General features: G+C 43.3%; 1 protein-coding gene across 2 annotated transcripts in view; it reads left to right on the top strand.

Annotated features, from left to right (window-relative positions):
* LOC144823341 (NXPE family member 4-like) overlaps window positions 1-17,180 on the top strand; it is a 411,382-nt gene that overhangs the window by 304,609 nt on the left and 89,593 nt on the right. The window contains exon 5 of one of the 2 annotated variants that reach the window (XM_078681790.1): window positions 9,612-9,830. The exons of the other annotated variant lie outside the window; for it this stretch is intronic. Coding sequence (XP_078537916.1) covers window positions 9,612-9,830 — 219 coding nt within the window. The remainder of the gene's footprint in view (window positions 1-9,611; window positions 9,831-17,180) is intronic. 2 annotated transcript variants of the gene reach the window in all.

Raw genomic sequence — 17,180 nt, 5'->3', positions numbered from 1 at the left:
ATGCTGAAGAAAGCATTCTTCAAGTCAATCACCGAAAACCAGGTGGCAGAAGCTGGAATCATAGTCAATAGGGCAGTAATGTCAGGAACAACTGGAAATTGTGGCACAACTATGTTATTCACCTCTCTAAGATCAATCACAAATCTGTAAACAGGTGGCTGGGAAGGGTCAGTTCGCTTCAAAACAGGCAGAACAGGACTGTTGCAAACGTTGCCTCTTGTCTCTTCAATCACATATTTTTCAATCAAATCGTTAATGATCGCTAGCAAAGCTTTTTCACCTTCACTAGAAATTTTGTATTGGGGAATTCGTGGCATTCTAACATTGGCTTTCAATGTCACAACAAATGGCGGTATTTCCAAAAGACCCACATCATTAGGACCAGTAGCCCAAAGAATATCAGGAAGAAACGACAATTCTGTTGGAAGTTTGTCCTTTGACAAATACATTGGAGAAACCACTTTCTTACCTAGTGTAAGTTGTACTCCTGAAGGAGAACAGTACAAAGTCGCATACAACCTTTTTAACAGATCCAATCCTAGCAAGTTTTCACCACAACCTGTTGTCAGAATAAGGGGTGCTTCGAATTCACAAGGACCAACAGAAAGAGACATAGGACTAGAAATCGGATTTCTAACCGGGGCGCCAGAAAAACCTACTGAAACATTCATTTCGCCAGACAAAGGTGCGCCAGGGAGTTTTGAGTGCATAATAGAACTCTTCGTAGCACCAGTATCCAACAGAAAAGGTTCTGACACACCTGATGTAATCACCTCAACGTAGGGTCCACTCTGATCTCCTGGAACTGAAACAACTCCCTCTCTTTGTCTATGGCTGTCCTAGCAATCATTACCTTCCATATGCTCATCTTCTGCATAGTAATCATCAGTATAGTACTGAGCTGTCCTACCAGATGCGTTATTCTGCTGATCGAACCTATTCATTGAATTCTGAGGCAGAAGAGAATGTGTGTTCTGGGGGAATTCTCCACGTCCTCTACCTCTAGGCGCTTGTTGAACACCACGACCTCTAACACCAGAAGCACCATTTGTACGCTGTAACAAGATGGGACAACTATACTTGAAATGACCCTCTTCCTTACAATATGAACACTGATTGGGACCTACAGGGACACGTGGTTGAGTATACTCGACTCTTTGCGAGTTCCTCTGAAACTGTTGAGGCTGCTGATAGTTATTCTGATAATTACTCTGACCACCACTATTCTGGCCACCACCACCGCGTGGCGGATACGCTTGTTGTAACAGAACCTTTATTTTTAACTCTTTAATTTTCTTTTCTGCTCTATCTTTCTCATCTTTGTCTCGATTTTCGTAGTACTGTGCAGTAGCCAATATCTGTGCTGAAGAGGAAACAGCCCAAGAACTCTCTGAATCTTTCAACTTTTTACACAACTCGGGAAGTAAATTGTGCACGAACTTATCGACGAATAACCGTTGACCACCTTCCGTACTCATATCTTGACCACTGTGGTCGACAAAAGTTTCTTCAAACCTGGTGAAGAAATCTGAGACCGTTTCATCTTTCTTCTGCTTGCACGCAGACAATTTATCCCAATTTACTCGCAAGGCAGGCATTAAAGTTTTCATATAATTAATGATCCTACCAGGGAGATCTGCTACTAAAGGCTCAGGTTTAGCACCACCAACTTGTCGGGCATCTACAGCAGTAATATTAGCCCATGAGTCACCTAACTCCTGATCATGATCTGCATGACGAATCTTTCCCCATAAAGGCTGTGGAATAACATTCCCAAACAACATATCGATATCGGCTAAATTCATAATGCATGAACCTGCAGTCTGTGACAATTCCTTGTAATACCCTGCAGGATTCTTACGGGGATCAGGCAATGTCTGTTTAAGGGCCAGAACTTCAGCTCGCTTCCATGGAACATGTACCCACACACGCTGAAAGTAGGCTGGTACAGCATCAATATGAAGAGCGGCATCAGCCTGAATTGCTTCCTTCCATACCGGAGGAACTTCTCTCATTGGGTATTGTCTTCCCTTCTTCTTAACAGAAGAATCAGACGCAAACAACGACTTAGAAACACCTTCAGTCCTAAGCGACAACAACGTCGCAACTGCTTTCTTAACATCTGAACCCACAATTGCGCCTTTTGAAAACTCGAACCGTACATGGCTCAACTCGGGCGGATTAGAGTCCAAATCATTTTTCTCTAAATCTTCACACAGAAAAACACACATTTTCTCAAAAACGTATCTCTGCTTCGATGCTTCCCACTGATGGAAGACATCCATAACAGACTCTAGACCATATTTTGTCGGTTCGGTCATCCATCTATGTGCCAAATAATTCAACGTTTCCTTCTCCCTAGAATCAGGCAGTTGGCTACGCAACTGTGTATGTTCCAGAGTAGGGGTCGTACTTGTCGCCCCAAAGAAAGGGTATAGAAAACTAGTGACCGTGCTAGTCACTCTTTGTCGAACAGAGGGAGAATTTGATTAAAAGACAAGCGGAAAAGCAGGGTGAGGCAAGGCAGATGCAGAGGCAGTGTCAGAAGGAATACCAGAAGTGGGAGTCGATATAGTAGTTAAAGTTGCAGGAAGTAAAGGCAAAGCAGATGTCAGAGTCGGTGGCCCCTGAGGAGGCTGCATCGGAAGAATAGGAACCACCTGGAGAACAGCTGGTGGCTGTGGAGGAGCAGGGGGCACAACAACTAAAGGTTGCGCAACTAAGGGTTGCGGAGGTGCCGTAGCATTCTGCGCATAAGGGGGTGGTGAACTCAATAAATGTGACATTAAGGGATCTTTTTCAAGCTCTTTTGTTGCATCTTGCTGAAGAGGCGGCAAAACTGGATAACATTTATCAATCACCATTTTACGTTGCCTGTGCAACTGCTCACTCATCTGTTCTTCTTCGTTATCTTTATACTGCATAGCAGCTTGCATTATCGAAATACCCCTTTCTCTCTTATTTTTCTTCGCTAATTTAATTTCTTTTTGTTTGGCCTCCTTACGCCATAGGCGAAAAGAGTCAAACATTGCCGGCCGGGCTTTCTTCTTAAAAAGTTTGACCTCAAGATTATCTAGGATTTCCGTGTCAAAGCTACCATATTGGGGCCATTTTAAAACACCATCTTTTCTGGTGTTTTTGATCCACACTTCATTGTATGTGATGGGGCCTACTCCATGTTTCACATACAGTTCATATGTTGGAGTTCCAATCGGAGGAACCGGACACGAGTCCTCCAATCGGGAGTCCCTATTATTACAACCAAGACAAAACAAATTTCCATGTCTGCTAAGACCAGGCATTTTCGCTCTCTAGTCTAGCTTCAAACTTCGCAGGATTATCGTTACGATATTCTCGTGAATACACGAGTCCCTCGGTTTTGGCGCTTGCAAGTTCCAAACAAAACGATCCCGAAGGGATACCCAAACTAAGAACCAACTAAGGACTGGGAGACGCTCCACTTATACTTAACTGAGGTATCGATGACGTCACCAGAAGACTCGTCTATCGTTTCGCTCTACCAAACATCAAGGGTCCAAATCAGGGCGATAGCCAGGGCAGCAGTCCTTCGTAGCCGTCGGGAAGCGGGGAACCTCGCAGCAAAGACTTTCGGACCACGCCGACATGCAGGGGTCGATGAAGTGGTTGGCCTTCCTCCAGAATTTTCACACGAAGCTCCTCACGAACCTCAGGCTTGGACCGGTACCGTTGGTATCGCCCCAGGTGGGCGCCAACTGAGGTACTGGGTTTTTCAGAACCGGTACTGATCCGGTAGCCCAGCAGTGCCAGGGACAACACCCAAAGACCTCGAGTACTTTCCTGATTCAGACACAGAAACTCAGAGTCTTCTAGGTGAAGTCAAAGATCGAATTTATTGGCTGCAACCAAGTAACAGGCGTCCTAGAAGTACAACAACACGGTGTGTATATTCTCAGGAGACTGCTCAATCTTACAAAGCCAGGCTTCTCCTTTTATACAAAATATTAAGCTTTAGGCAAAAATTCCTTACATTTTAGTATACCATTCACATGTTTTCACTACAAAGGAAAAGCAGAGTCATGATGACAAGCCCACATTTCAGTTTGTCCTGTCCATAATAAATTATCCGGCAAGGCCCAGTATTTTCATCAGATATCGACGGACCCCCAATAAAAACGGGCACCTCCTCATCATAAAGCAAGTAGAGAGAAAAGAGCAGGGACAGGTGTGAGCAAGATTAGGCAGGGTGTGTGGGTGATGAAAAAGGGGTTATGGCATGTTGTGCCTTGATGCTATCTCGTTTGGCCACTGGGAGAGGAACTGACCGAACAGGTTTGGCCTTGGGCAATGGTTCCAGCTTGCCCAGGTTGCAGAGAAGTCAATTAAGGTGTACGTGTCCTTTGGAATCGAATTTGGCTTAATTCATCTGCCTATGTGAGGGCAACTCACAAAATGGCTGCCGTACACAAAATGGAAGCCAAGGGTTCAGGACGAAAATGACGATTTCGAGGTGAAATCGTTACTCGAATATGACGAAAATGCTTGTACATAGTGTACTAGCCATTCTCGGTCTTTTGATACCAAATTCGTCATACTGCGGCAAAGTTTATTACACGAGTCCAGAATTTTCAGAACCACACCAGCCAATCTTTCTACTGTAACTTGTCCCTTAGAAGGTGAATCCCTTCCATTTTGAAATGTCTGTAAGCTAATGATCGATTCAGATTTCTCAAATGTATTACCGGTCTCCAAACTTAGGGGCATATTATCAAGGGGCTTTATCTCTGCTTTTTTGGCTTTAAAAGCCAAGAAAGCAGAGATAACATTATCTCCCTATTACCAAGCTGTCGCTAACACCAGTTAGCGACAGCTAATAGGAGATAGTGACCATCTTGGGCCCCGCTTTGCATGTCAGTGATATTTATCACTAATGACATGCAAAGTGGGCGTGCCAAGATGTTAGCGACTGAAAACAGTCGCTAACATTGCTATCTCCTATTACCAACTTTTGGAGATATTCGCGCTAAGCGCGAATATCTCCAAAAGCTAACACTTGCCCAGGAGCAGTTCTTAGCCATGTTATCCAATGGGAGGTGGATAACATGGCTAAGAGCATTTGCTCGATAATGCATGAATATCGCTGACTTTTCAGCGATATTCATGCATTGCGGCCGTTTTTTATCGCATTTGCGATAAACCTTGATAATAGCAAGGTTTATCTGCGATAAAAATCGCCGATGTGCGGCGATAATTTTTGTCTCTAAACAAGTTAGAGACAAAAATTATCTCTATTGGTTGGTAATATGCCCCTTTGTCTTTCTTTTCCACCAAAAACAATGTGCTTACAAAAACTTGTAAATATTCCTCTATCTTAAATATTGCCTTTTTTTTAACATTTCCTTCACTTTTAAGTCTGCAATCTCTATTTGATCTGGAGCCCGTACTAATTATTTTGGCTCTACGCTCTTATATGGTCTTTGAACAAAATCTATTTTGAACCCTTGTACTACATTTAAAACCCATGGATCTCTTGCAATTGTCTGCCATGCTTCTAAGAAAAACCTTAAACGAACTCCTACTTTTCCTACGGAAGAACCAGATATTGTCTGCATACTCACTCACCTTGTGTGCCTTGTCTTGATTGACTTCTTCCCCTTCCACCTCTTGACCTTTGGTACCTTCCTCTTTGAGGGAATAAGCTTGAGGAACCTTTGAAAACCCGTTCCTGTTCCGCTGTAGGTAAAATTGCATTGGGACCTCTGAAACCTCAGCCAGCATACGGTCCCCGTCTACCAGCCCTACCAAAAACACCACCAAATACTTTTCTCATGTTTGTTTGCGCCTTTTCCAGTGCAATAAAAGTAGAAACATGTTTCACTAAAATTTTTACTTAACCATCTCCAAAAAGTAAGCCTTTAACCTCCTCACTAGGCTCTTGATTTGCCATATCTCCCAGTTTTGGATTGATTTTCATCAAAACTGTCATCCTCCTCTCTGCCAACACATCCAGAGTTATCATTGCCTAAGAAGTCCATAGCCCTCTGGCTATATCCGCGCATCAATTGCATGTCAACTTGTTCACCAATAATGTAAGCCTCTTCTGCCACTTCCATTATTTTTCCTAATGGACCCAACACATCTAGTAAATGATCTTGACACTGTTTCAAAGATTGTTCTAAACCTTTCCTCAGATCTTATCCTATTAAATACATATGAAATTAAATCTGGGTCCAGATTTGGTGTTAGGCAGACCTTATTGTCAATCTGAGGTCTTCAGCACTCCGCTCTCAATACACTCCTATCCTCTCTTTCGAAGGGTTTCATTACCCAATGTTTGATAAACTTAGCCAGATGAACTTGTGGCCACCAATCTGCACTTCGTGGGTGCCTTAATTCGTAAGCGCTAAACATTTCCCCACCTAGAGGATCCTTTAATACTGCCTTAGAGGTAGAGGCCTGATCAATCTTTAAATCTTCATTTAGATCATCTTCATGATCCACATCAAAAACATACTCATTGCACATTTTCTCACCCCTCTCTTCATTTCTTTCATCCAAATCCACATTTTACTCGTCATTGAAATAATCTTGCGTGCCGCCAAGGACACCTTTCCTTTGTGTACCCCCAAGGGCACCACTCTTCTTCATGAAGTTAAAGCCACCCTTCCCTTTCTTATCCATGTGCTTAGTTTTTCTATCTCTTTGTGTTGCTCTTTTCTCTCTTTTATCCTTTTCCTCCTCTGAAAAAGACCAAAAATCCTCCTCTGATCGATTTTCATTCCTTTTCTTGTCCATGACAATCTCAACCACCTCTTTTTTTGAGCTCTTCATCTCACACTGTATCAATCTCCTTAGACTCTTCTCACTTACTCTTCCCTCAACTACCTGCTGGCTAACACTAGCTTCCTCAGAACTCATTCTTGAAACACTATTTAACAAAATATTTATCACTTCTAATAGAATCTTAAATATTCCTCTTAATCCTCACTGTTCACAATATCCAATCCTCTGTTTCTCTGAAAAACCATCAGCTTTTTTTAAACGTCCTACCGTTCATGCTCTTGTACTTTCATTTACTATTATCCCTTTTGCTCCAAACTATGATGGCTGCCCTTCTCTTGCGAGATTTTGGCAGCCAATCCTTATCAATGATGATGGCGTGACCTCACAGATTGTCACGCTATTTCTCGAGGAGCCCACTGGTTCACTTCAAACTGCCAGCGTCTATCCGCGTGACCCTCGAACATCGAGGAGAAGCACAAGACGTTAAAACAGCACTCGCATTGAAGACACTGCGCGCCCCTCAAAGCCTCGAGGACACGTGCGAGTCCCAGCAAACTACAATTGGTTTGCACGCAGCGTCACAATCGGCTGAAAGTATTACAGTAAGATCTCATGCAGTTTATTTATTCTGAATACGCCGCAATTTACTTAAGAAAAAAACCATAAGCCATAGCCTACTTCATTAAACACAGTTCCCAAACAAATAATTACACTCCCACATGCGTGCTCTTATGTAAGAGAAACTCCTGTACAGTTAAAAATGTCTATAAATTAACTCACACATACAGCTTCTAAAAATTAGAAGCTTAACCTAATGCACCACATTTCAAGCAATCTATTCCTTAATGTATATATCCACATACAACCCAACCGTTAATTCAAAGGTTTAATGAATTTGTGTTTATCTGGTCAGGAGCAGCATTTAAAAGAGGATGAATGTCCTATGCAGGAGACATTTATTGACTTTGTTATTCCAGTTCTGGATTGTTGTGGTTCAAGTTCTTTAAAGGAGCTGCTCAGGAGTGGCAAATAAAAGATTATGCATAATGGTAGCCTCCGGTCTTCAACTACAAGTGTGCAGCCATCTTGTTGTGTGGTCAGCCACAACCCCACCTTTAGAAGGTCTCAAATTTGTATACAGCTCCATAGGTATTGGCAGAGGTTGTGGTGAAGTACAAGTATAGACTGGTGAGTTGCCTGAAGTTAAAATTTTCCAAATGCTGAATAATGCCACAAATAATTTAAAACAAGTGAAATATAAGTGAGCATTTGAGGTCTTGAGGACGAGTTCAAAATATTGTATGAATATGTACAAAGAAAATAGAGCATGGACAATCACCGCCTTGTCACCTACAGTGGTTTCAAAGAAGGCAAATTGAAAGGCCATGGACATTGTGCACTTGTGCGATTTACAGAAATGGTGAATTAACGTGCATACCAAAAAATACATCAATGGATGTCCACATCAGAGGGGTGAAATTATTTTACCATCTGGGGATTCATGATAGCTTACTATCAGGTGACCTTGAAATAGAAACCTGAAGATACTACATCTTTCATAGCATTTGAGGGTGCCTTTAGATTGCTGAGAATGTTATTCAATCTTGCCTTCCCATCTCCAATGTTCGACAGATTAACGTAAGTATTACATTTGAGAACCTGAATGCTGTGAAGACACCATGGTTCATCCGCCTACACTGAAGGAGCAGGCCAGCATTCTGGGAAGTGTGCTGTCAAAGTGAATTGGAAAAGTAGTCCTAAGGGACAAGTTCATTTTTCAGAAGAGAAAAGGAAATTCATGGGTCATGCAATTACCCATGATGGTGAAAAGCCAACATCAACTTTTACAATAACTGAAGATGTGTAAGTATTTTGTGAAGTTCATTGAGAATATTGTTTAGGAGTTGTGGCTCTTACAAGGAATGATGAGCGAAGTGGAGCAAATTCAACAGAAGGAGAAATTAAAAATGTGATTTACGGCCACATGCATCAAACGATTTTGGAGTCGCAAACGGTGCGAATCGGAAAATTCGGCCTTTTGCGATTCCAAAATCACTTTTTGGTATGCATGAAACAAACCGCAATTTTTTGCAATTCCTAAAAATGCGATTGCATTTAAGGAATCCCATTTGTGCGATTCCTTAAATGCAATGCATGAATGTTTAAAAAAATGCGAATTCTGAAATAGGAGGTGCAAATTAACACGAGGTTGACCCTCGTGCTAATTTGCGAAATATTTCAAAAATGCTCAAAAAAGCATTTTTGAAAGTGTCATGTTACACACACACATGTCCTTTGGACATGTGTGTGTGAAACTTGCACTTAAAAAAACATTTCAAGGGTGCAGGGGGGGGGGTCCTTTGGACCCCCCTCAGCACCCTTGAAATGCATCAACAAATTGCGATTCGCAAAAAAAAAATGCAAAAAGGCATTGATTCCTATGGGCCTCTAGGCCCATAGGAATCAATGTAATGCCATTCCTTAATTGCGATTCGCAATTAAGGAATCGCAAATACCGAAAATTAAGAAATCCCAAAAACTTTTAAGATTTCTTGATGCATAGGATTTTGCAATTCCTAAATTGTGATTCCTTAATTTTCGCAATTTAAGAATCGCAAAATCCTACAATGATGCATGTGGCCGTTAGAGATTAACCTGAAAATTCGCACTGCACCTGACTACTTGGTGTGCCGAGTTGTCGGTGTCGGTCAGGCTGACACCTGAGTGGAAAACATTCATGTTGTTTCGAGCTGCATACGTACATTTACCATATACTGCAAAGTGACAAATGAGCTATGAATATGAATAACCATGTAACACTGTTTCTATTTTTGTTTTCTGTTACCAAGAAAATACCAGTAAACCAACTGAAAAATGCAAGACAGGAATGGCATCTCCTTACCCTAGCGGATATTTCTTACAAAACATATGGCATCCCGTGTTCTGCAATATGGCGATCTACAAAACTGGTGATGATTATCTCAACTGCTTGCAAAAAAAGCGTCTTTATCTGATCGGAGACTCCACCTTACGTCAGTACATAATGTACTTTACAGAGCATAACAAAAGTATGTTTTTATTCAATTACATTCTGAATTTCTCATTATGCCTAATTCTTAGCACCAGCCTATGCAGGACGCGTTGTGCCGTGGAATAAATCGTACTAAAATGTAAGCTACTGAATATAGCTATATTAACACCTCTTTTAAGTTTACTATATATTAAAACATTTGAATTTGGAGCCCTCCCTTGTAGACAGCGGAGTGCTCCGGGCTTTTATGGGGTCGGTAGAAGCCCGCAGAGCAACATTCTAATGTTTTTGTTCACAGCTACTGCTGTGAACAAAGGGGCGTATTAGCAACAAATAGCGATAATTATTGCTAAATGCGCTCAGCGCATTTTTTTTATCGCCGCCTATCGCTGGATATTATCACAGAGATAGCGTGCTATTAGCAACGTTTATCTCTAAAGCGATAAAATATCCGGCGATAGCGGCTCAATGCGCGAATATCGCTGGAAATCCAGCGATATTCAGGCATTAATGCGAATGGGAACTTAACCTGAATATCCACCTCCCATTGGATATACAGGTTAAGTCATGGTCTGAGCAGGTGTTAGGTTCTATCGATAATCGCGGTTAGCGGAAAAAAAATTATCGCTTCGCCTGCCTTGCTAATAGGCGATAGCAGTGTTAGCGACTGCTTTCAGTCGCTATCAGGTTGGGTATGCCTACTTTGCATGTCATTACCGATAAATTTCGCTGACATGCAAAGCGGGCCCCAAATCTGTAGCTATTGCCTCCAAGCTGTCGCCAACTGCTGTTAGCGACAGCTTGCTAATAGGGCGTTAAAATATCGCCGCTTTAGCTGGAAAAAGTCCTGCTAAAGTGGCGATATCGCCCTTGCTATTATGCCCCAAAGTCCTCTCGGAGCCCGAAGGGATTTAAAACCCCTCTGGCTCTGATAGACCTTTATTTTTAGTAATTTGAACATTATGCCCTCTAGGGCTGGAATGTTCTAATAGCCTTAGAGGCTCGGGCCTTTAACGCCTAAGTAGGCCTTTACTTGGCCGGGCTCTAAGACTATATTACACTATTTATCCTGCCTCACTTTTCAGATTAAGGAGTATCAGTAATTAAATGTGCATATGCATTTGTATTTAAAATATTGTACACAATACTTTACAAAACTAGTGTGTAATCTTTTCGGAGTCAACAAAAACGAGGCAATTGTTTTAGAACCTGTGTCTTTGAGTGTACATTTTTAAGACTCACTTTTACGTGTAAAAGACGACCCACACATCCAGGCAGCAACGTGTTGGTTGGCTCTTCGCACTTAAAAAGTGACTCAAACAATTGAAAATCAAAAAAACAACTCCCATAGGAAGCTCAAAGATAGTCTTAACCATCCACAAACCAGCTTCCACTTCTAATACCAGATGGTTTTATGCTTCTCTTTAACTATGCACAGCGCTCAGTTGCCTTTTTGGCAAGGCTTGCGCTATAGAAATACCATAAACAAACTGAAAAAAATGGTGTTCAAATGGCTTTAAATAATGAACGTAAAAAGGAAGCTCTTTGAATTGCATTTACTCATTCACTTATAGTCAACCGTTGGACAACTTTGAGGTGGTCCTTCAGATTTTCCGACGGCGACGCTCTTCATTTTGGCGCACCACAACCGTTCTCCTTCAGGTCACAATGGCCCGGAATGGTAATTGCTTAAATACGGTGTGAGCAAATCTGACCTATTATTCCGTTTGAATGAACACGCACACTTTAGTGAGCCGTCCTTTAGTAACATTCACAAAGAAGTTCATGCATTCCTTTGTTTTATTGCACGGTTCATTCCGTCTCATAATCGCCAGATTGCTGTAGACACAAAGATCAATTCTCGATTGTTCTATGCATACACACCTGTGAGTGTAGGAGGTTCAATCAACATTACTGACTGCAGGTGAAAAACAAACTAGCTTGAAAATACTGCACAAGCTCTCGGATAATGCACTATTGATAGCAACACCCTGCGGAAGATCCATAGGTAAATTTACAATACATTAGAAAACAAAATTGGCAGTGCCGGCTCGCATAGGGCGGCAGCGGGGCAGGAGAGGTGCAGGGTGGGGGGTAGTAAACTCGTACTTACGACGGAACGGAGGGACGTAATTATTACGGGGAAGATTTACAAGCCCCTTGCGCCACTTTTGCGTCACTTTTCCTGCGTGAAAAATGATGGAAAAATGGCGCAAGGGGCTTGTAAATCTGCCCCTACGTTTCTCCATTTTGTCGTATGTCCGAGTTTACTAACCCCACACCCTGCCCCTTCTCTGCCGCACCACCCCGCAGCACGCCCTATGCGAGCCGCCACTGAAAATTTTGACACCAAGAATACTTGTCCTGTCAGCTCTTGTAGCTCTAACCTCCTACGCCTTCTGAAAAGACACAGGGGCAGATTTACAAGCCCCTTGCGCCAATTTCGAGTCACTTTCCCCATGTTAAAAGTGGCGCAAGAGGCTTGTAAATCTGCCTCACAGTGCACAACCAAATGAGGGTACTTCTTTGTGACTCTAGGCCCGCATCTCTGGAGCTCTTTGCAGAGTGCTCTAATAAGAGACAAAGCTCCTCCCCTTCAACACGTCTTCTGTGCTAGCTGGAGCCCTCATCCTAACCTTGCGAGAAGCCTGTAAATGAGATTACTCTGAGATACAGCATACTGCGTCAAAGTAGGCCAAAATCAGTTGTACATCATGCACAAACGTAAGTTATTGTTGTATAGGTATGGAAAAGGGTTATATCAGGAGAGGGTCAACATCTCCATCCATACACATATACACGCCGCCCACCCTCTCCGTTGCTTTCACAATTAGTCTTATTACATCCGCGGTCCTATATATCACTCAACTAACAACCATATACTCTACCTGTAACAGGATCGTGGCACTTACCTCTCGCTTTGGTTGACTGCACTGCTCACGTGCACACTCGTGCTATGAATTTACTGTGAGACTTACCAGGAACCCGACAGTGCCATTTAACGCAGACAACACACGTCACCTTCTGATGATACAGGGCAGCATTGGCAGATGAATGTCTGAAATTATATTGGACCATGCTCTAAGGTGGTAGGCTCTTTTGCCCTTTTTAGGACTTATATTGTTCATCCATGCGAATACAAATATTAGACCAATAGTAAGAACAGAAAATACAGACAATCGGGCAGAATTGCAAGGAAAGCAAGTAGCACTGCAATTTGCATTTGTCCAGCAAGATTTTGCTTTCCACCGTGAATGCTGCCCAGGTTCAGTGGTATTTATCTGGTACACTCTTCAATAGAAACCACCTAGATGCCCGTGCTGGCGTGCCACCAGGCAGAGGCCTCTGCCTCATCGAGATACACCCAGATTGCGCCATATTCCATCCAGCAGAATTTAATTTAGGTGTAGCCTTTATGGACACCCATAACAGGTAGCTTTAGTAACCCATCCTTTGTAAGCTTAGTGTGGTTAATCCAAGTTCAACTTGTGCATGTGGAGCTGGGGGCCCAGATTTACTCTGAGTTTCAATAATGGTTGTGTTACTTTTGTGGCACAGCTCAGACGCAAAATAATTTCTGCCATTTACTAAGCCACACAAAGTCACTTTATGTGACTTTGCGTGGTTTAGTAAATACAAAGTAACACGAAACACAGCACATACTGCTGACCTGTGTCAAATTGTTTTGGGTAGGTGTTACATGGGTAGAGCATGGGTGTTCCCATGCATCCACCCATGTATTTTGATATAAACCCACATTCACAAAGACTTGTAAACCTGTGTTTGTGCCAAAATGGTGCGCCTACTGACAGAGACATAACGAGGAAAGATATCTTTATTTCTCCTTGTTACTTCCTCTTTCCATGCAGAACACATAGAAAGAGGAATATCCTTCTAAGATTGTTTTTGTGCAGGAAGGAATTCCTTCTTGATCAAAAACAATCCTGCCAGTATTACAGGAACCCTTGCACAATGGTGCAAGTGTGCCTGCGTTGGTGCTAGGCAGCACACTGCACCAGCGCTAGGACAAAGCAGACATTTTCCATATCTTTGTAAATGTGGATGATTCCTGCTCTCTCCCTTTCACGCAATGCAGTGCAACAAGTTTCCTTGCTGCGCCGGGTTGAGTGAAATAGTAGTAAATGTGCCCCTTAGTGTCTTTCATGCTTGAGTCACCTGCTAGCTTGAGAGCACATGAGACCACACAGCTTCATTGCAGAGCTAACCCCTTCCCCTTCCCCCCATTTTTTTAGATCTGGCAGCTGTCTGCAGACAATTTTATAAATTATATATAAAGTGGGCCTTGGCTCCTTCCACAGTAGTCTTATCCTGTCATGTCATGTCATGCTATTATAAGAAATTGGGTTATTGATCGAGGAGGATGTAAACCCTTCTCAAGCAACATCCACAATCCTTGTCAGGTTGAACTACAAATGTCACTAAATTAACCTGTGCTTAATCCTCTGGTAGCATGGCACCAAAGCAGTCAGGCTTAACTTAGAGGAACTGTGTTAATTAATAATTAATAAAGTGATAACACAACACAAGAAAAATCTCACCCCAATTTAGAAAATTAGAGTAAAATGTAATAAATAAAATGACACCAAAATAAATTGAACCCAAGCCTCTGAATGAAGTTGCGGTCAAGATTTCTACTTTCAGATTTTGTCACTTTTTTGGAAGTTGAAAATTGCCAGTGGGATGAAGTTGCAGGATGTAGCTGATGAGGGCTCCACTAAGCAAGATGCCCTTTATTAGCGGTCCAACTGAACAGGATTTGGTGTTTCAGCAAAGGTATTTGGAGCTACCAGGAATTCATTCCGGCAGGCAATGCATCTCAGGTAGATAGGCGAGTGGCTAGGTCCCGGTCTTGTGGCAGTTTTCAAGCCACTTTTTGCAGAAATATTTTCGAATTCCGAAGTTCAGGTTTTGGCTGGAGGAGCACCTTTAGCAGCACTTCCAAGGTTTAAGGACTCGTTGAGCACCACTTGGGGAGGTCAGGATTCACTCTAGGAAGAGGCCAGGTGCAGGGTTCATGGTCTCTGGAGCTTGGTATGTCCCTGTAGCTCGTCCTAGGATCCAGCAGAAAGGCAGACTGCAAGCAGCAGGGCAGTCCTCAGAGTTTAAAAGGCACGCTTCAGGCAGCAGTGGTGTTCTCTGGTAGCAGCAGAGCAGTCCTCTGAGGTAAAAAGCAGACCGCAAGCAGCAGCGCAGTCCTCTGAAGTACAATTTTGCCCTGAGGGTCCTTTATTTATCCATGGTGCCAGCCTTTGAAGTGGGGTAATGTTCTAGACATCCCCCTTGTCTGGTTCTGGAAATTTACTTTCTTCCCCCTTCCAGGCTCCAAGTGGTCTAAGATGGTGTGAAATTCCTTTGGGAGTGTGCGTGAGGTGGGCCTTTGAAATGGAAATGGAACAGGCCGTCCCTCCAATCCAGGTAGGATGGCCCTCTCCCAGCTACTCCCTGGTCCTATAGCTCACTCTGCTCAATGTGCATTCCTGATGGGGGAGCAATTAACAGGTCTAGGCACCTAGAAACTCCTAGAAGGCTTTAGAAAATGTGTGGCAGAAAAAAGCCAACTTTCTAAATGTGGCATTTTCAAAATTGTAATCTAAAATCCCACTTTACCATTAATGAGGATATTTTAAAGTACAATTCACTTGAGTCCAAACATGACATCTGTATCTGCTCCCAGTCAAAAGATAGGACTTATTAAATGTAATAAGGTAACCCAATGTTATCCTATTGGAGAGGAAGGCTTCACATTAGTGAAAAATGAACTTGGGAATTTTTCACTACCATGAGGTGTAATCCTAAAAAATACATGTTCTGCCTTTTAAATACAATGCACCCTGTCCTATGGGCTGTTTAACCCCTTCGACGCTGATGACGAGCTGGGCTCGTCATGAGGTAGCCTCCTCGCACGCTCATGACGAGCCCAGCTCGTCACGTAACATGCGCTTTTGAAAAAGTCAGCGTACGAGCGGAATTCCGCCCGCACGCATGCGGTTAAGACCTACTATAGGAGTGACATATGTAGTAAAAAGGGAGGTTTGGGTCTCGCAAAGGGTTTGTTTTGCTAGATCGTTTGCATTTTAATAATAATAATATGAATCCACATTTGTAAAGCGCACCACCACCCGTAAGGGTCTCTAGGCGCTGGGGGCCGTCGGGAAGATTAAGCAAGCTATTGCCAGAGTTACATGGTGCTGGGCTAATCTGCCACCGGTGCCGGGGATCGAACCGTGATTCCCAGATACCAGAGTCAGTCGCCCTAGCCGCGGCGCCACACCTCTTCTGCACACAGGCTGCAATGGCAGACCTTGTACATGTTTTAGAGGGCTACTTAAGTGGGTGGCACAAAGTGTTCTGCAGGCCAAGATGGCCACCACAAGGGTGAGCCTCTATGAGGCACCCAGGCTTGGGATAACTTTTTTAGTCTAAATTTTCAATTTAAGCCTGCCATCTGCCTCCTACTGCTGTCACAACCTTCCACTAACTCCCCAACAACTTCTCAAATGTAACCGGATTTAAGACATCATTATTGTCTTTGATGATTCCAGTTTAATCTCCCTCCTGACAACTGTCCTCTAATCTGTAAAATCTTCCTTTACTGCTGACCCATCGTTTTGAACTTCGCTTGGTTTGCACCGCTCTCCACGGATCTCTGGGTGGGTGTCTGAAAAGGGGCGACTGATTGATGATCGTTACCAAAATCCACCATGTTTTCGAAACAGAATATCACCAGGGAAAGGAACAAAAGACACTTCGGAAACTACTAGACGCGCAAAGACACTATAGAGAACTTGTCACGGGGGAGGCGCGCACGCAAGCCCTGGCGACACTCCACCGCCTTTACGACGTGGGTGACAAATCAGGAAAACTCCTAGCGTGGCTGAGCAAGAGAGAAAGGGCGGCACGATGGGTTGATAGGATTGAAGTGGCAGGGGACGGTACAGCCTGTACAGACGAGGCCATAGCGGAGGCCTTTGCGGCGTACTACGAGGACTTCTATAGAGCTAGGGACCTGGGAGATGAGACGGACGCTACCCTATATCTGTGCGACATGGAGGTTCCGCAATTGTCCCAGGACGACGCAACGGAACTGGAGGCAGAGATCACGATAGAGGAAATAGGTGAGGCAATACAGTCCCTGAAACCGGGGAAGACGCCGGGACCTAACGGCTTCCCGGCTGAATTTTTCAAACGTACAGCGGACCTGCTCCAGCGCCATATTAGACAGCTATTTGCTTAGGCACTCCAAACGGCGAGATTACCACCCGACCTTGCTACGGCCATAATTGTCCCTATTCACAAGGAGGTTAAGCCAAGAGACAGGTGTGCCTCTTACCGCCCGATCTCTCTCCTTAATATGGAGACGAAGATT

This window comes from Lissotriton helveticus, chromosome 3_1 (assembly GCF_964261635.1).
Source record: "Lissotriton helveticus chromosome 3_1, aLisHel1.1, whole genome shotgun sequence".
In the NCBI taxonomy this organism is placed as follows: Eukaryota; Metazoa; Chordata; class Amphibia; order Caudata; family Salamandridae; genus Lissotriton; species Lissotriton helveticus.
Note: the sequence above shows the minus strand (reverse complement) of the source record. Positions and strands in the feature narration are given on the sequence as shown.